At 34.7% G+C, this 17,038-nt stretch overlaps 1 protein-coding gene and 1 pseudogene across 2 annotated transcripts; both read left to right on the forward strand.

Moving 5' to 3' along the window:
* Nucleotides 1–5,907: 5,907 nt before the first annotated feature.
* Nucleotides 5,908–8,341, forward strand: LOC132181263 (squamosa promoter-binding-like protein 4). Of its 2 annotated transcripts, none has more exons than XM_059594396.2 (2): nucleotides 5,908–6,979; nucleotides 7,856–8,341. In XM_059594396.2, exons 1-2 carry the CDS (start codon nucleotides 6,657–6,659, stop codon nucleotides 8,091–8,093), a joined length of 561 nt encoding a protein of 186 aa, XP_059450379.1. In that variant the 5' UTR covers nucleotides 5,908–6,656; the 3' UTR covers nucleotides 8,094–8,341. The 2 variants fall into 2 exon arrangements, with proteins under 2 accessions (XP_059450379.1, XP_059450380.1); XM_059594397.2 differs by having other exon boundaries at nucleotides 5,933–6,970.
* A 3,466-nt stretch (nucleotides 8,342–11,807) lies between these two features.
* Nucleotides 11,808–13,166, forward strand: LOC148585333 (CBL-interacting serine/threonine-protein kinase 25-like; annotated as a pseudogene).
* Nucleotides 13,167–17,038: the final 3,872 nt, after the last annotated feature.

Below are 17,038 nucleotides of genomic sequence, written 5' to 3' on the forward strand. Positions count from 1 at the left end.
CTATAATAACAACATAAGCCTAAAACTAGCAATCAAGCTATGAAAACACTTAACTAGCATAACAACTAAGTAAAGAAGGTTTACCTCCAATAAACCTTCATTCTTCTTCCCACAACTCACAAATCACTCAAGCAGGGTTTCTCTAGGTCTTAAAGGGCATAATGGAGCTTAGAAGGGCATGAGAGGGTTACTTATAAGGTTGGAAAAGCTAAGGGCGCTGCTGCTGTGACAATCTGCAGGCCATCGAATGTTTGGTGGTCCTGGGTTAAATGTTCGGTGTACTGTTTGCACAGTGGTTCTAGGCAGTGGCGGATCCAGGAATTCGTTCTACCGGGGGCGTCAACAAATTATAATGATAATTTTTTTTTTCTCTTTATATATTATATTTTTATTATAATATGGTAAATACAATCAAAAAAAAAAAATTATATCACAATATATGTATCACAAAAAGCATATTTATCTGACTTCATAAATATATGCTAAATTGATATATCAATTACCATGTAAGCACTAGCACCAGTACAAGAAAGTAGCACAAAAACAAAAAAAAAAAAAACAAATTTGATGCTTTAATTATTCATGTATCTCGTGTCTCTGGGAACTAGGAACCAAATATATTTATAAACATAAAGCAAGTTAAGCAAGGAGATCTCAGATATTCATTACTCACAAAGTCAGTCAAAAGTGGAGTGTGGAGCTCAATTCAAGTTTTGTCTCTAATGGGTATTTGATGGCTTCAAGAGTGTGATCACAAATAGCCTTCCCAAGTTCCCATCTCAGAAATATCTCTCCCCACTACGGCACTGTGGCACAGTCGGCACTACTACCAATCCCTTACGCCTCTGTTTCTCACCACTCTCACACTGTCACACACACACAATCAAACTTTCTTTCTCTGTTTCCCTTCTGAGTTCTGAACCAGTGAACCACCAAAAACCAAATCACCATGTTAGACAAATGAGTTAAACCAACAAAACTCATAAACTAAAACCAAACAAAGTTCATGAAAATCAATCAAAGAAAACAAAAAATGAAAATTAGTCAGATGGGCTATCACCGTGGGCGGCCGTGGCGTGAAAATGCCGGTGGTGCTGCTAAGCAATTCAAGGTCGATGGCGATGGGAGACGGAGTGCTGCACAGCCTGCACAGTCCATGCTTGAGCCGCAAGTTGGAGTCTAGAAGAGGGGTTAGGGATTTAGGGTAAGATTATTTTTTTTTTCTTTTGTTTAGTGTATTGCCGTGGACATTGGAGTGTTGAGACTAGTTTGTTTGTTTGTTTGTTTGTTTTTTTTTTTTTTTTTAGGGCTGTAAAAATATTTTACATGGGCTGAACTTTTTTAGCAAGGGCACCCTCCAACTTTTAACTTAAAATTACTTTTTCTTTTTTTTTTTTTTTTTACCAGGGGCGCCCGCCCCTAGGTTGCCCCCCTGTCTCTCCGCCACTGGTTCTAGGGCTGTAGGGCATACATTCGGTCGCTACTCGATTGGTCAAAATTTAGTCAATGAACGTTCAGTGTACTGTGTTTACCCAGTGGTTTCTTGGTTGAAGGTAGGGGTGGGAAAATTAACTGTTTACCACTTACCAACTGCGACCAAACCGACATTAACCTACCGCCAAAAGTCGGTTGGTAATCAGTTAAGGATTTTTATACCGACGTCGGTTTGATTCGGTTAATCAGTATAAATATTTTTTGTCGGTTAACCAAATTAACCGATAATAAATATTTTTTTAGTGGAGTGATGATTACGAGGGCATTAGCTAGGTTTTTTTTAGTAAAACATATAAGTTGGTGGATTCTAGGACCAATTTATTAGTAGATTATATGTATGGTAGACTCTTACTGTAACGCCCCCAAAACTGGTATTAACCAACCTGGCAAGGTTACTGGCAATTACCCCAGCTTAACTAACTGGTGGCTAAATGGGGGATCGCCCATCTAAGCATCATCAGAGTTAATGCATAGGAAAGTGAAATAAATCTGAGAAGTCTATAAATCATTACAGGGACAAGTATAATATTCAATTTAAAGATATGGAGCAACTAAAAATAATAATAAGCAAACCTGATAACAGCATGAAGATCTTAAAACAAAGTCTGTAGTGGCAACCGTACAACTCTTGGTTTCTAAAAATAGGCTCCCTATAAGAGTAATAATCACGTAAATCTAACGACTTAGTAAGTAAATTGTAAACCTCACAATAGAGTATGTCATGAGCCCATTATTATTAAGCAAAAATAAATGAGCAGTTTTGGTAAGCATTTAAAAGATATGTTGTCTCCGTTAATACATCGTAAAAGTAATGTTTGGTTAATAAAAGAGTGGTATACTCCTGGCGGCATTCGCCTAAGTATTTTAATGTACAAAACTAATGCTTATAGGTCATAACTATCATATATGGTCTACCCGAGATATTACCCATTCTCAGCAAAGTTGGCGCTGTCCCGATGGACCTGTAATACAATGCCGGTTCTCCGACCACTGTATGCTACCTTCCATAACATTAGCAGCCCGACCAAGTCCGACCTCGGGTGGCCCACGCTACTAATGATGTACATCTTGTAGTGACCTGCCCTTTAAGGCTGCGCCGGTCACAAAATAACCATTGGATCTAAGACCCATATAACATACACATTTAAGCATAGAATCAAGTCAATATAGTAAGTCCATAGTCATTATACCGCACGTACCGGTGTACCATGTCATACAATATATCTTATCAACAAGTTATACAAAAATATAAACATGCTCATATCATACTTGTACTCAGTCAGCTGACATATCACACGTTTTTAAGGAAAGTGTTCGTAAGTGTTTACTTACCTTGTTCGCTCGCTCGAGTCCTTCAACATCATGAATCCCTGCTATAATACAACTCATCGTTATAAGTAGTACTAGAGAACCCTATGAAGTTTCATCTAGCGAAAAAGGCTCCTAAAAACCTTCGTACCACATATTTGGGGCTAAGGGGTGTGTGACTTGCTCTTTGGGCGAGCACTCGCTCCCTAGGCGAATGTTCGGCCAAAGAGTTAAGGCTCGGCTAGAAACTCCAAAAATGGCTTTTTGGCTCCTATCTAGAACTATGGGTTGATATACCTCTTCCTATGTTGATATTGGACACATGTATCGTAAGAAAACACGACACAAAGAATCAAATAGGGGTTTAAAGTCTTTTGAAAACATTTCTTCATCTTTTTAAGAAATAGGCACCTAACCTTAACAAGGCATTTCTAGAATTTGAAATACTTATGAAAACAGTAAGAACAACATGAAGGTTATCGAAATGGACAATGGGTTACCTTAGAAGATAGCAAATTCCTCCAAATCTCCTAATTCTTTCTCAAAATCACTCATTACACTAGATTTTAGGGTTTCTTTGGTGTAGGAGAGGGCTGAAGGTCAAATGAGGGCTTTATATAGGGACTTGGGGCGTGTCATTGTTTGGAAAAAGTAGATAATGGGTTAAAAATGCTTTTTAGAGTTGGCAGCGAGAGTTCGGGTACTATTGAGCAAGCGCTCGATACTATTTACACAACTGGTTAAAATGTTCAGGCGTACGATTGGGTTTTGCCCAATGGGTAAAAACTATTTAAGTGAGCTCTTATGTGGTTCCTGGGTGAGGGCTCGCACCTAGGCCAAGAGCGAGTGCTTGTGTGGTCCCGGGGCAAGTGTTCGGCCGATGAGGGTGGTTTTGGGGTTTTTTGCTTCTAAAAGTCTTAAGGGGTTTGGGTTATTTGAAAAAGGTTTAGGTCTCTTGGTTTAAGGCTTTGTTTTAATGAAATATTAACCGGTTAAGTAAAAAATCTTTAACCTTTTAAAACGGGTGTTTTATTGGGGTATTATTCTTATTGTGTTAATTAATTGGCCAATTTAAAATTTGCTTGGTTCAATAAGCTATTTTATCAAAAAAAAAAAAAAAAAAAAAAAACAAAACAAAACAAAACAAAGAAAAACAAAGAAGAAAAAAAAAAAAAAAAAACTATTTGGGCCCCCAAACTATTAATTTGTGGCCCAATTAAAAAAGCTCACGGTTAACCGATTAACAGAACCGATTTTAACCAAAATATTCGTTTAACTAAAACTTTCGAAATAAATCCTTATGAAAATGTAATAAGTGAATTAATTGATTTAACCGACAATTTCGGTTAACCGAACCGATACCCACCCCTAGTTGTGGGTAGAATGTTTGGTGGTCCTTTTCATAATCGAAATTCCAAAAATCTCACTCCTAAAGCACTCTAACAAACTAGGTAAACCCATAAACCTTCAAATTAAGCCTAGTGATTACTTGGGGTACTACAATTATTTATACCAAACATGTCTTAAACAGATGTATTGAAAAAAAGTCATTGGAGAGAGAGAGGAATGAGATCTGAGACTCCATGGAGGAAGGAGCCAAAGCTCTCTCCTTCTTCCTCCTCTCTTCTACTCCCTTCTTTCTTCCTCCCCCTCTCCCCTTCTCGCCTCTTTGGAGGTTCTATCAACCTCTTTTGAGGCCCTATTTCGCTTCATCAGAAGTGTTATTCACCTCTTTTGAGGCCCTATCCCACAGTCAACACCGGTTTTCCACCATTTCTACTGTGTCTATCATTGGATCTGTCTAGATCTACGTTCCTACGCTAGACCCAGCATGACACGCGCCTCCCCATTGTGTTCCACATCGCCATCTTCCTCCACCAACACCAGCATCATCACCATCAACCACCTCCCACCCTGTTGTCTGCCAATCTTTTTTGTTTTTTGTTTGTTTTTTGGTTTTTTGGTTTTTTTTTTTTGTTTTTTTGTTTTTTTTTTTGTTTTGTTTTTTTTGTTTTGTTTTTTTTTTGTTTTTCCTGTTTTGTGAGTTTTGTTTCTGTTTTATTTTCTCATGTATTTTTATGTTTCTTTATGCTTCGTTTTTAGTTGTTTGTTTGTCTTCTCTCTAGATTTGTGTTTCAGTAGTAATCTATGTATGAGGTGAATGTTTAGTCGTTTTCTAAGATTTTGTTTATACGAATCCTTAAAAGTAACTGTATTGGGCTTCTGGTTTGTCTTTTGTTTTCTTCTGGTTATTTTTTAGGAGTAAATTATTGACCAATCCAGATGAGTTTTTTAGGTATATAGAAGACTTGTCACTATGGTAAAGACAGAAAATGAGATTGTGTTTGGAAATGCACTTATAGCAGATATGAAAAAGCTTGGAAATCAATGTCCGAGCCGTGGTTAGAGAAATGATTCGCCGAAATTTGTTGCAGATCTGAAACTGATTGATACAATGATATTCAAAATATTGTCTTGTAATAGCTCGAGAGGCTATTGTGTGTGTCATAAATAATGTTTAGTTGTGAAGATTCCAAATTATATATTTGACATTGTATCGAGGAAGTAATTTGTCTCATTTGATTGTTATATTAATGAAGATATACCATTAAAAAAAAAAAAAAAAAAAAGTGCCTTAAACAAAGTTGCAAATTCTCTATTACAATAATTAACATAATAAAATACAAATGCATGAAATGATTTAAAGATGAATGGGAGCAAAGCCAATGCTTTTCGATTTGTTGTAGGAAGATAAAATAAAATATGATTTTGATGGTGTCATATATGTGCACATATCCATTCTAATTTAGAGTCTATTATGCATACCAAACTTGCCTTAAATAAAGTTACAAATTCTCTGATTACAATAATTAACCGATAAAATATAAATTTATAAAATATTTAAAGATGAATAATGTTCAAAACTATATTTTTATTTCATAATTTGAATATACTCCAACTAATTCTTAAATTAATTATTATTTAAAAGAAAAGAAAAGAAAAGAAAAAAAAAAAAAAAAAACTGCTAGAATTAAATCGAGCCATCACATTAACATTGGAGTATACACAACCTACCCTTGCGTTTCAAACATCAAATTCCGAAATCATTGAATGGTTTGACACTCTCAACGAAATGGGATTTGGTGAAACAAATAAATGTCGAATCTGACTCGAAGAACAACTCTCGGTTGTCGTGGATCCTATTGGAACCACTCATGAATCCGGGTCGGATCCTCCGAAGGTGGTCAACTCAGGGTCAGGGTCAGGGTCAATAAAACCGCCGTCCCCACCACTGTAAATGGGAATCGTACCTCACCCATTAACAGGACTTGAGAGGACAGATAAGCAACCTCCCCAGACCAACTCCTCAACCCCATCAACCCCAATGGATCTGCACACTTTTCGATCTCCCATTGGCCAGCCCCACCCAAAAGTCAAACCAACCCACCATCCGACCAATCCCCTGCTTCCAAGTCAGCAATCCAGCCTTCTCCCTCGACCACACACGTACACATGCTTTTTCCTTGGGGGCCATCGCTCACGAGAAGGGAGCCTCACACAGAGCCCAGACAGAGAGAGAGAGAGAGAGAGAGACTGTACGTGTGTGTTTGAGTTTCAGTGTGTTTGTTTTTTGACATTCTCTCGTCACCACCTTCCCCATGTACAACAAAAAGAAACAGACACACAAGTATTACCATGTGGTCCTAATTCCCTCACTCACACACTAAAACTTCTCTCCTTTTGTCACCTTTTTTTGCCAACTATAATTCACTGAATCAGTCCCACCCAACAAACCCAGAAACCGATTAATATCTTTCCTTCCTTCCTTTTGACAATTCTTCTTCTGGGGTGCCATGAATCAGGGTAAGGTTGATGGGATTTTTCCCCAGAAGATGGAAAAGGGGCAGCAGCAGCAGAAGGTGGTGAAGAAGGAGGCAGGGGAGGAGTCTGATGAGGATTTGATGGAGAGCAGTGCTGTGGAGGAAGAGAAGAAGAGGAAAGGGGTTGTGGGGAGTGGAAAGAGGTGTTGCCAAGCTGAGAAGTGCAAGGCGGATCTGACAGAGGCTAAGCCTTACCACAGGAGGCATAAGGTGTGTGAGTATCATGCCAAGGAGCAGGTTGTGGTTGTCGGTGGGATGAGGCAGAGGTTTTGTCAGCAATGCAGCAGGTTGGGGAGGTTTTTATCTTGTTTTCTTCTTTTTCAATTTTGATGTTGTGGTTAATTTCTTCTTGTTGATGACTTCCTTTATGGGTCACCTAATTTTTGCTCAATTGGGTGACTTTTGAGGAGTTTTGGGTGAGAATTGGAGGCTCTATCCTACAAGAAAGAACAAAATACGAACAGGGTCTTCAATGTTATCCATTTCCATACTGTCTTTTTGTTTGTTTGTCTGCTCTGTTGGCATTAAATGTGTAAAAATTTGGAAGAAAGGAAAAAAAATATTTGCATGGATGAGGCCATTGGGCCTGAATTTTCAGAGTTCCAATCCCAAGAAGGTGGAACTTTGAGGTTTTGTTGTGGCTTCTACAGTTCTTTTCAAAGTTCCCCTTTTGATCCTTCTAAATGGTATGAAATAATTAGTTGATAGAATCTTGAAAAAATCCATCGGGCAGTTTTTTGTTTGTGCTGGTATATTTGTCTTTTTTATTTATTTATAGTAAAGATAGCATAATTATAGTCATTTCAATTTAGAAAGAATATTATTCTACTCTGCAATATGGGACCTAATGTCCTCATTTTTTTAATTTTTGTTTTTTATAAATAATTTTATAAGAAATTTCTGTCCTTTTATTAATAGTGGCAATTTCTGTAGAGGTTGCACATGCTCATATAAAGATGGAATCAACTATACCCTATATTGGCTTATGATTTATTAAATACCCTCCATCTCTTTCACCCCCCACACAAATACACACTGACACATGCTAATTTCGGTGCAAATATTTCCAATGCCTAGGGAGACCAAACTATAAGAACTCTGATTTCCTTCTCATAAATTATCATTTAATTTATATTCTAATATTTAGTGACGAAAGATTTGTCATGGTGCAGATTTCATGAGGTGTCGGAATTTGATGACACGAAGAGGAGTTGCCGGAGGCGTTTGGCTGGACATAACGAACGGCGAAGGAAGAACTCTGCTGAGTCTCATGCAGAAGGCTCAAGCCGCAAGGGAACAGGCAGTACACATCAGTTGAAGGATATTGTTTGTGGGCAGGTTGATGATAGGGGAAGAATTCAGATAACTATCCATGAGAACTCCACTTACAAGCATTTCCAGATCAGATAAGATTTCGAGCTAGTATGCTCTCTCTCTTCTGTCATAGGATGTAATGAGAGTTACAGCCTTGCATTGTATCACCTATTTATTGCAAATTTCATTTAGGTCAATTCTAATCCCACCTCCATTTAATGGGTTGGAATTGCTAGTTACAAACTAGTATGTGGCTAAGTCTTTAACTTTGTTTCTGATTTGCATGTACTTCCTTGCCTCTTGATTGGGCATTATCTTATTTATTTTCTCCTACTTGCTTTTCATGGGCTAGCCTATTATGATTTGACTAATACTATATACTACACCCTCATTTAACTGGATTAACATGGCAATATGTTCATCAGTCGTTTTTTTTTTTTTTTTTTATTATTATTTTTTATAATATAAAGACTTGATGAGTACTGTTACATTAGCTCAATGAAATGAGGTGAATGAGGATATAGTATATAATATTTCTCTTATGATTTTGCAAAACGGGTGCATTTGCAACGTGGATGCATTTAGATGAAAAATCTTAATTAAGTCCCGGGTCTATTTCTTTTACCTTTCATATGAATTCATAGAAAGTATGTTGCGAAAGGAATGTGTTGCCTTTCAATTGTTTCCTAAGTGCATAAGCTCAAATGTATTTACTCGAAGATAAGATATTTTTAAGAATAATGTTATTTAGTAAATTACTGTATAATTGTCATATAATTGAGTAGTTGTGAAAAAAAAAAAGAAAAAAAAAAGCTGAGCACTGATTCAAAAATTGATTTTTACTGTTATGTCATTCGGTTGTAAAAAATATATCTATTTGTAATCTTGTAGCTGGTTGGGTTAAATAGGTTCCTACGTTTATTGTGCCCTTGGAATGGATATAGAATATTATTTTTAGAGCATGTTTGAGATTGCGTTTGAGAAATATAGCTTTTAAGCAAAAAAAAAAAAGTTTTTTTTTACAAAAGCTTTTGTCAAAAGTGCATTTTAGTCATTTTTAGGTTTTTTGGACATTTAAAAACGCTTTTAATTTTTTTTTTTACTAAACGAGTACTTTTTTTTTTAATGAATTTTTTAAGTGTTAAACATACTTTTAAGCAATTCAAACGCAATCTCAAATATGTTCTTAACATTAAGGACTTGAAAAATGAATCTATTTTCAGGTTTAGGCAGTGGCGGCTATATTCAGAGGCCAGCCAGGGGCCACAGCCTTGGAAATGTTTTTTAAAAAATATATATTCCTAAGATTCAAGAGTTGCATATACTTTTTAAAGTGGCCCCCACATATTTCATTAAAACGTTGAAATAAAGAGTAAAAGCAGGTTTTTAATTAATGGTCCACTTCTTTTCCTTGCTTTTTTTTCTTTTTAAATTAATAATGTAAAACAAAGAGTAAATAACAAAAATTCCTTCTAAGTTGGGTATCAATTAAATCGGTGATGGTAGAGATATTTTCACCTACTGAACCAAAAAAGTCATGTAAGTTGATTAATTAAATGACTTTATATTGACAAGAATAAATTTCGACTATTTTGGTTAAGTCGGTTAGCTCGATGAAGTCGTTTAAAAGTCGGTCGGTTAAGTTGATTAGTCGTTGGCTTTTTATATTAAGCCAAGCCTATTTTATGGGCCAAATAGTTTTTTGTTTGGCTAAACAAGTGTTTATTTGACATGTTTTTGGGCTAAACTAAGTGATGCAAAAACTATTGAGGGCTATAGTCGGTTAAGTTGCTTCGGTTCGGTTAATCAACGAAATAAAATTTTGTCGCCTACCAAACCGAGCTGGCATTAAAACAGTTTTTTTTATTCTTACTACCAACCGCTGGAAGTTGGTAAGTGATCGGTAGCGGTTTGATGGTGTTGGTACGATTTTTTTTTTTTTTTTTTACCTTGGAGGCTCACTACAAAAGAAAATTGGTTTAGAGGCCCTTTTTTTTTTTTTTTTTTTTTTTTTAATATATATATATATTTTTTTAACACTGCCAACTACCCCCAAAAAAAAAAAAAATGATAACTTTTTCTTAGCGTTTTCATTAAGCCTACAATACCTTTTTTTTTTTTTTTTTTTTTTTTTTTTTTTGACAATTTGTATTTTTCCAAAAGGCTGCGGGCTGCAATTTTAGACATTTTTGTATTTATGTATTTTTTAAATTTGTACTAGTGCCAACATATTACTTTTTTTTTTGTTGAGAGAGACATATTACATTGTTAATATATCAATTTTGACACATATTTATGAAAATTTATAAATATACTTTTTGTTAAACACATATTATGTGATAAAAATTACTTCATTTATATTCTAAATTGTGTTTATCATATTTTTAGTTTGGCCCTCACAATAATAATTATTTTGGCTTCGCCACTTGATTTAGACTCCATTTTTTCGACATAAAATGTTTTACGTCGGAAAATATTTTCAAATAAATCATTTCTCAATGATTTATCATGAAATATTTTTCGGCCTTTGGCTCGTAAAAAAAATGAGCGACAACAATAAACGACTGGCAACTTTCGGCATTGGTTTGACGGTTTGAGAATGAAAAACTCGAACTCGAAAAACAGTTTACCAAATTTTAAAACGAAAACCATTTTTCAAAACTAAAAAATTATTTTAATCAAATCAAAAATATTTTCCATTTAACTATTATTTTGAATCCTACCAAACATAATATATATATATATATATATATATATATATATATATATATATATATATATATATATATAATATTTTTCAAAAAACGTTTTACTCCCAAAACATTTGTTGAGGGTCCACAAATTGCCTGCCAATGGCATCCATGATAGGGACCATCACCCGTCTACTGCTCTGCAAATATCTTTTTCTCATTCATTGATCATTATGTTATGGGGGCTCATGTGGGACCCTACGATTTCCATGCATCAACGGTCTACATTTTTCTATTCTATCATTTTTTATGTCCAACCAATAAATATTAGGTTGATTATTTTTGGTATCCCTGGAATTGGAATAACTCTATACTTTAAATCTTCACGCTGCGTCGTATAAGTCTAACTTTTTTTTTTTTTTTTTTGAAAAGCGTATAAGTCTAACTTGCTATGATTTCATTTTCTTTTTTTCATCACCATTAGTGTTGCCGTCGTTGTCATTTTTCATTTTTTTTTTCAAATTTATTACATTATATTAAATTACTAATTATCTAAAAATTTAAAAATTATAGGAAAAAAATTGTAGACTTAATCACTTAAATTAATGTTTTAACACTTCTTCTTATGTGTGGATTCAAATTCTCGCTCAATAAGTGAAGCACAATCACAATCCTAGAGAGTGCATCACAGAGAGAGAATAGCAGAGTGGAGGGAGGGAGTTACGACTCCCTCCTCCCCACCCCCTTTCTCTTTCCCCCTTCCCCCTCTCTTTTCCCACCTCTATCACAAATCGATCGGGTGCGTTTGTCAATGGTCTTCGGGGTGCTTTTTAGCGGTGCATGGCTGGCCGGCGGTGGCGCGTGGAACATGTGATTGTGTTTTGAGTTTTTGTTATTGTATTTTCGTTATTTTTAAATAAGAATGTATTATTTCGAGTTCTACTTTTAGTAGCGATCTATGGAGTGAAGTTTTATTTGTTTTCTTAGTTTTTGTTTTCACGAATCCTTAAGAATAACGGAATTAGTTTCCGGTCGGTCTTTTGTTTTTTTTTTTTTTTTTTGGGAATAAACCATAGACCGATGACAGATGAATTATTAAGTATAAAGAAGAATTGTCACTATGGTAAAGATAGCGAAGGGGATTGTGATTGATAAAGTATTAGTAGCGGAGATAAAAAAAAATCAGGGAATCAAGGACCTTGTATTGGATAGAGACGTGATTCGACTGAATTTGCTGTAAATCTGAAACTGATTGAGACGTTGATTTTTCATAGATATTGTTTTATAATAGCCTGAGAAGCTATTGTATATGTCATAGATAATGTTAGAGTTGGGAAGATTACAAATTATATCTTTTGCATTGTACGGATCATTTTGCTCAATTTGATTGTTATATCAATGAGGAGATAATTTGTTCAAAAATAAATAAATAAATAAATAAGTGAAACACAATCCGTAAAATATTAATATGGAAAAAATGCACTTTACCCCCCTAAAATTTGATACATTTTTCAATTTGAACCCCAATGTTTAAAAATTTGCAATGTACCCTCTTGAAGTTTCAAAATTTTTTAATTCGAAACATTCGTTAGTCATTGCTGTCTAAGAAGACAGAAAGTCCATCACGTGAGACGCACGTGATATTTTTAGTTTTTTCTCCCATGTTTGCCCCCAACCCACTGTGTGAAATGTCCACATTGCCGAGTGTCATGGCGTTTCGCACCGAGACTTGAAGCCTGAAAGCCTCCTTCTTGATGATAACGAGGACTTGAAAGTTTCCGATTTCGACTTGTCGGTGTTGTTGGAGCAGCTTTGAAATGACTGGTTGCTCCACACGCAATGTGGCACGCCGGCATATGTGGTGCCGGAGGTGTTGAGGAAAAATGGGAATGATGGAGCCAAGGCTGATATCTAGTCATGTGGAGTAATTCTCTTCGTTTTGCTTGCTGGATATCTTCTATTTTAAGCTGATAACCTCATGAAAATGTACATGAAGGTTTTCAAGGTTGAATTCGAGTTTCCTCAATGGTTTTCCACCGATGCAAAGCAGTTGAAATCCCAACTCCTTGTTTCCGATCCAACAAAGAGAATTTCAATCATGGAGATAATGCAAAATTCCTAGTTTCAAAAGGGGTTTGTAAAGCCAATTCCACTCTCAATCCAATAACCGATCAGAGATCAAAACAACGAGAAGGATGAAAAATCCATGTCACCACTTTTTTACAATGCTTTCGAACTCATTTTCTCGATGTTGTCCGTGTTCGACTTGTCGAGCTTGTTTGAATGCGAGAGGAAATCCGGGTCCATGTGCACCTCCAAGTGCTTGGCTTCGGCGATTGTGACGAAGCTTCAGGCTTGTATGTTAGATGGGCAGTGTAGACATTTCACACAGTGGGTTGGGGGCAAACATGAGAGAAAAAGACTAAAAATATCACGTGCGTCTCAGTGGTGGACTTTCCGTCTTCTTAGATGGCAATGACTAATGGATGGTTCGAATTGAAAATTTTTGAAACTTTAAAAGAGTACATTGCAAATTTTTAAATATTGGGGTTCAAATTGAAAAAGAAGTCAAACTTCAAGGGATAAAGTGCATTTTTTCCTATTAATATTTAAACTAAACGAATATGTTTAGGAATTAAGATAGTCAATTTTTTTTCCCTTCTTTTTTCTTTTATAAATTATGTTGATTACAGGATGCGAGTTTGTCAAAATCCTCTTACTCTTAATATTTTATAATTTTGTCAAAATCTTGGGCTCCATGAGCAGCAATTATTTTTTGCCTTACTGATTGAATTGCCAGAAAGAAGTTCTTATGAAAAATGAAACCAGGTTTGGGCATAAGCTAAGGTTGGACCTAAATTTTAAGCCCAAATATTCATAAGTTCATGAATCTTTTCTTGGCCATGTTAGGTCCATTCAAATTTTGAGTCACACAATGGGAGAAAATTTCACTTAAGATTCCTGAACTACTTACGTATTTTGAGAAAATTCATTCAAATTTCAAAAACTCTCAATTTCATCTCCAGAACTTTTAATTTGATGCAATTGACCCCCATTCGTCAATTTTTGTCTTTAAACCCTAACGAAAACCACTAAAAAGACCAAATTACCCTTCATTTTTTTTTTTAATTTTTAATTTGAAATTAAGGGTAAATTTATAATTTTATAAAAATGTCATGAGTATAAAGGTTATTTTATCACTTTTTATGTCCAAAAATTGACGGATGTGGTACATTGCATCAAATTGAAAGTTCATGCGGTGAAATTGAAATTTTTTAAAATTTGAAGAGATTTTCTCAAAATGAGTGGTAATTCATGGGTCTTAAGTGAAGTTTTCTCTTAACTAAAAGTTGTTTTGACTTTATATATACATATATTTCGTAAAGGCTCACTGAAACAATTCGAACTTGAACACAAATTTCAATTGGAAATTTCTTATTATGCGGCTCAACATTTTTTTATTTTATAAAATGAAAAAACTACCATTATTCTATAAATTTACACAAATCTTACATTAAGGCAAGTCAAATTTCAGATTTTTCTTTATATGGAAAAATAAAATCATTAAATTAAAAGTGTATTAGAGCCTGTTTGGAATTGCGTTTGAAAAATAAAACTTTTAAGTCAAAAAGAGCTTTTGGGCAAAAGCTTTATTTTTAAGATTTTGCCAAAAGTGCGTTTTAACAATTTTTTTTAGGCTTTTAGGACCCTTAAAAGCACTTTTAATTTTTTTACCAAACAAGTACTTTTTTCTTCAAACGAATTTTTTGAGTGTTAAAAGCATTTTTAGGCCCCTCAAACACAATCCCAAACACACCCTTAGACTATTTTGATTAGCTTTGTCATGCTGAATAATTTAGGCTTGCACGCTAAATTACAATTTACATAGTTTATATATCATCAAATTCCATTTAAAGGAAACTTTTATATATCATCAAACTTTTTAACCTCCAGAGGGACTATAGTTCCATTAGATATTTAGATCTCAAGCCAGGTTGAACATGTGTTTTTCAATTCACTAGTTAGAAGGCACGTGCAAGGCACATGCTTGATTCATTGTGAATGCGATTATTAAATAATTATAGAATAATTTCATTCACAAGGCACATATTTAATGATTTAATACGTATATTATTCTATAAGTACATATTTCTTGATACAATTAAGTTAACTAAGACCATACAATTAGGTAATTGAGTAAGTACATGTGTAAAAAAGAGATAGGTTCTCACGCCAAAAGAGAGCATAGCTTTTAGTTTATAGTTTCTAGCATAGGAAGACAAACAAATACACTCTAGAGTAAAAATGGTGTTGTTTGTTTTCCTTTTGTGACATTACTTCATAGTAAAAGTTGTTTCAAAAAACACAAAAAGAGTCGTTGAGATATAATTTGTTGGATTTTGAAATTTTTTTTTTTCCTCTTCATTTTGTGGTTGTTGTAGAGCAATGATATTGAATCTATAGCATGGTCCTCTACGTCCATCAAATATTGTAAGTCGGATCATGAATTCTTGTTAAACAGAAAGCGTTGCAATGCTTTTCATATTTGTGATGCCATCCTATTTCCAAAAAAAGAAAAAAAGAAAAGAAAGTAGATCAATAATTAAAAAAAGAAAAGGAAAACAAAGAAAAGAGATATGGTTTTATTCTTTTTAGCTTATACAATAAATAACAATATGTAAAGGTAAAAAAAGGGTTAAGATATACTTTCATGTGGCTTAAATAAAATTTTCATGTGGTTAGACAAGTACTAGGGAAAGGGTTCGACTCCCATAATGGGAATCCTCAAACCCTATTAGTATTAGTTGCTTTGGGTCTCACTAATGTTTTGATGGGACTAGGTCAGACTATTGCTCAATCAAACTTAAAGAATGTCCACGGTTTCCATCATCTAGGCCTCTCGCCTGTGCAGTTTTCAGCGGACATGTGTTAGTGTTACCGTGATCAGTGATCACCATTTATGCCTAGGTAGAGTAGCCATTCTGAACGCCCCCTCCTATCTTTTTTTCTTGGGTAGGTAAACTTCTGTAATTCTACTACGTGTAATTCATGGCCTTCATCTCAATGAAAACCTCATTATCTTCATGTAATTCCTCTTCCTTGCAAAATTCATGGATATGTGTTTTAAATGAAACCGCATCTATGTGCAACTCATTCTTTTTCATTGTGTTTTTAAGTTTTATTGCAAAGCTCAATAGACCCTTACTACAATTTTCTGCAATCAGTGTGTTAGAAGATGCAGTATTTGGTCTAAAACTCATGTTCTCCATCTTCCTAAATACCCCAACATCCTTCCCCAATCTTTCCAATTTACATTGAGAACACATGTAACATCATAGTTCTACAATTAGAAGATGAATAACTCACATAAAGTGAATGTATTTAAAAGCACTCATAGGTCAAAAGTTGCACATTAGTTTATTTCTAGGTAAGACTGAACTTTAATAAGTGAGTACAGAGAGTTTCAATTATAATTTGATTAGTCATTTTCGAGTAATAGTGTATATAGGGCTAGAGCATTTACTAAATCGTTATAAATGGTATCATGTAGGGGGCAAATTATGACACACCTCAATCCCACATAAGGACATAAGAGGTTTATGAGGGAGCTTGTGATAACTAGTTCCACATTAGGAAGACGAATAACTCATAAATTATGTGGATTATAAAGGCACTGGTGGATACTTGCATGACAGCCTACATAGACTAAGCTTTTACAAGTGATTTTAAAGAGTTTTAGTTACAACTTGACTAGTCATGAAGATGCTACAAACTTTGGGTAAAATCGGCTTGCAAGGGAAGGGTGCCTAAGAGTTTATATACACATGGTCAATATTAGACTTGACACATGTGGGATACTAGGATCGTAACTGTTGGGAGATAAAGTGGTTATAGAGTTTTTACCAAGAGTACATTAATAAACATAATTGAATACAACTCTATCTCAAAAGCCTAAGCTAAGGGGCTAAGGTCGCTAAGGTCCAGTTAGGTATATTAAGTACTATTTTCTTTTATATTTTCTCAATGTGAGACTCAATACTAACAAATGCATTCACAACAATTTTCCCCCCACTTGTGAGTCTCTTCACATTGACCTAACTTCCCCTCGCTTGTGAGTCTTTCTGATATCACTTGTTGGAAGATAAAACGATTATGAAGTTTTTACCAAGAGTACATTAATATATATAATTGAATACAACTGTAGCCCAAAAGCTCAAGTCAATGGGCTAAGGTCTAGTTAGGTATATTAAGAACCATTTTGTTTTATATTTTCTCAATGTGAGACTCAACACTCACAATATTATCGGTAGCCATTTCTCTTTTGGCAGCTCCACCCATCTATCAATATTC

This window comes from Corylus avellana, chromosome 5 (assembly GCF_965113065.1).
Source record: "Corylus avellana chromosome 5, dhCorAvel1.hap1.2, whole genome shotgun sequence".
NCBI classification, from domain to species: domain Eukaryota; kingdom Viridiplantae; phylum Streptophyta; class Magnoliopsida; order Fagales; family Betulaceae; genus Corylus; species Corylus avellana.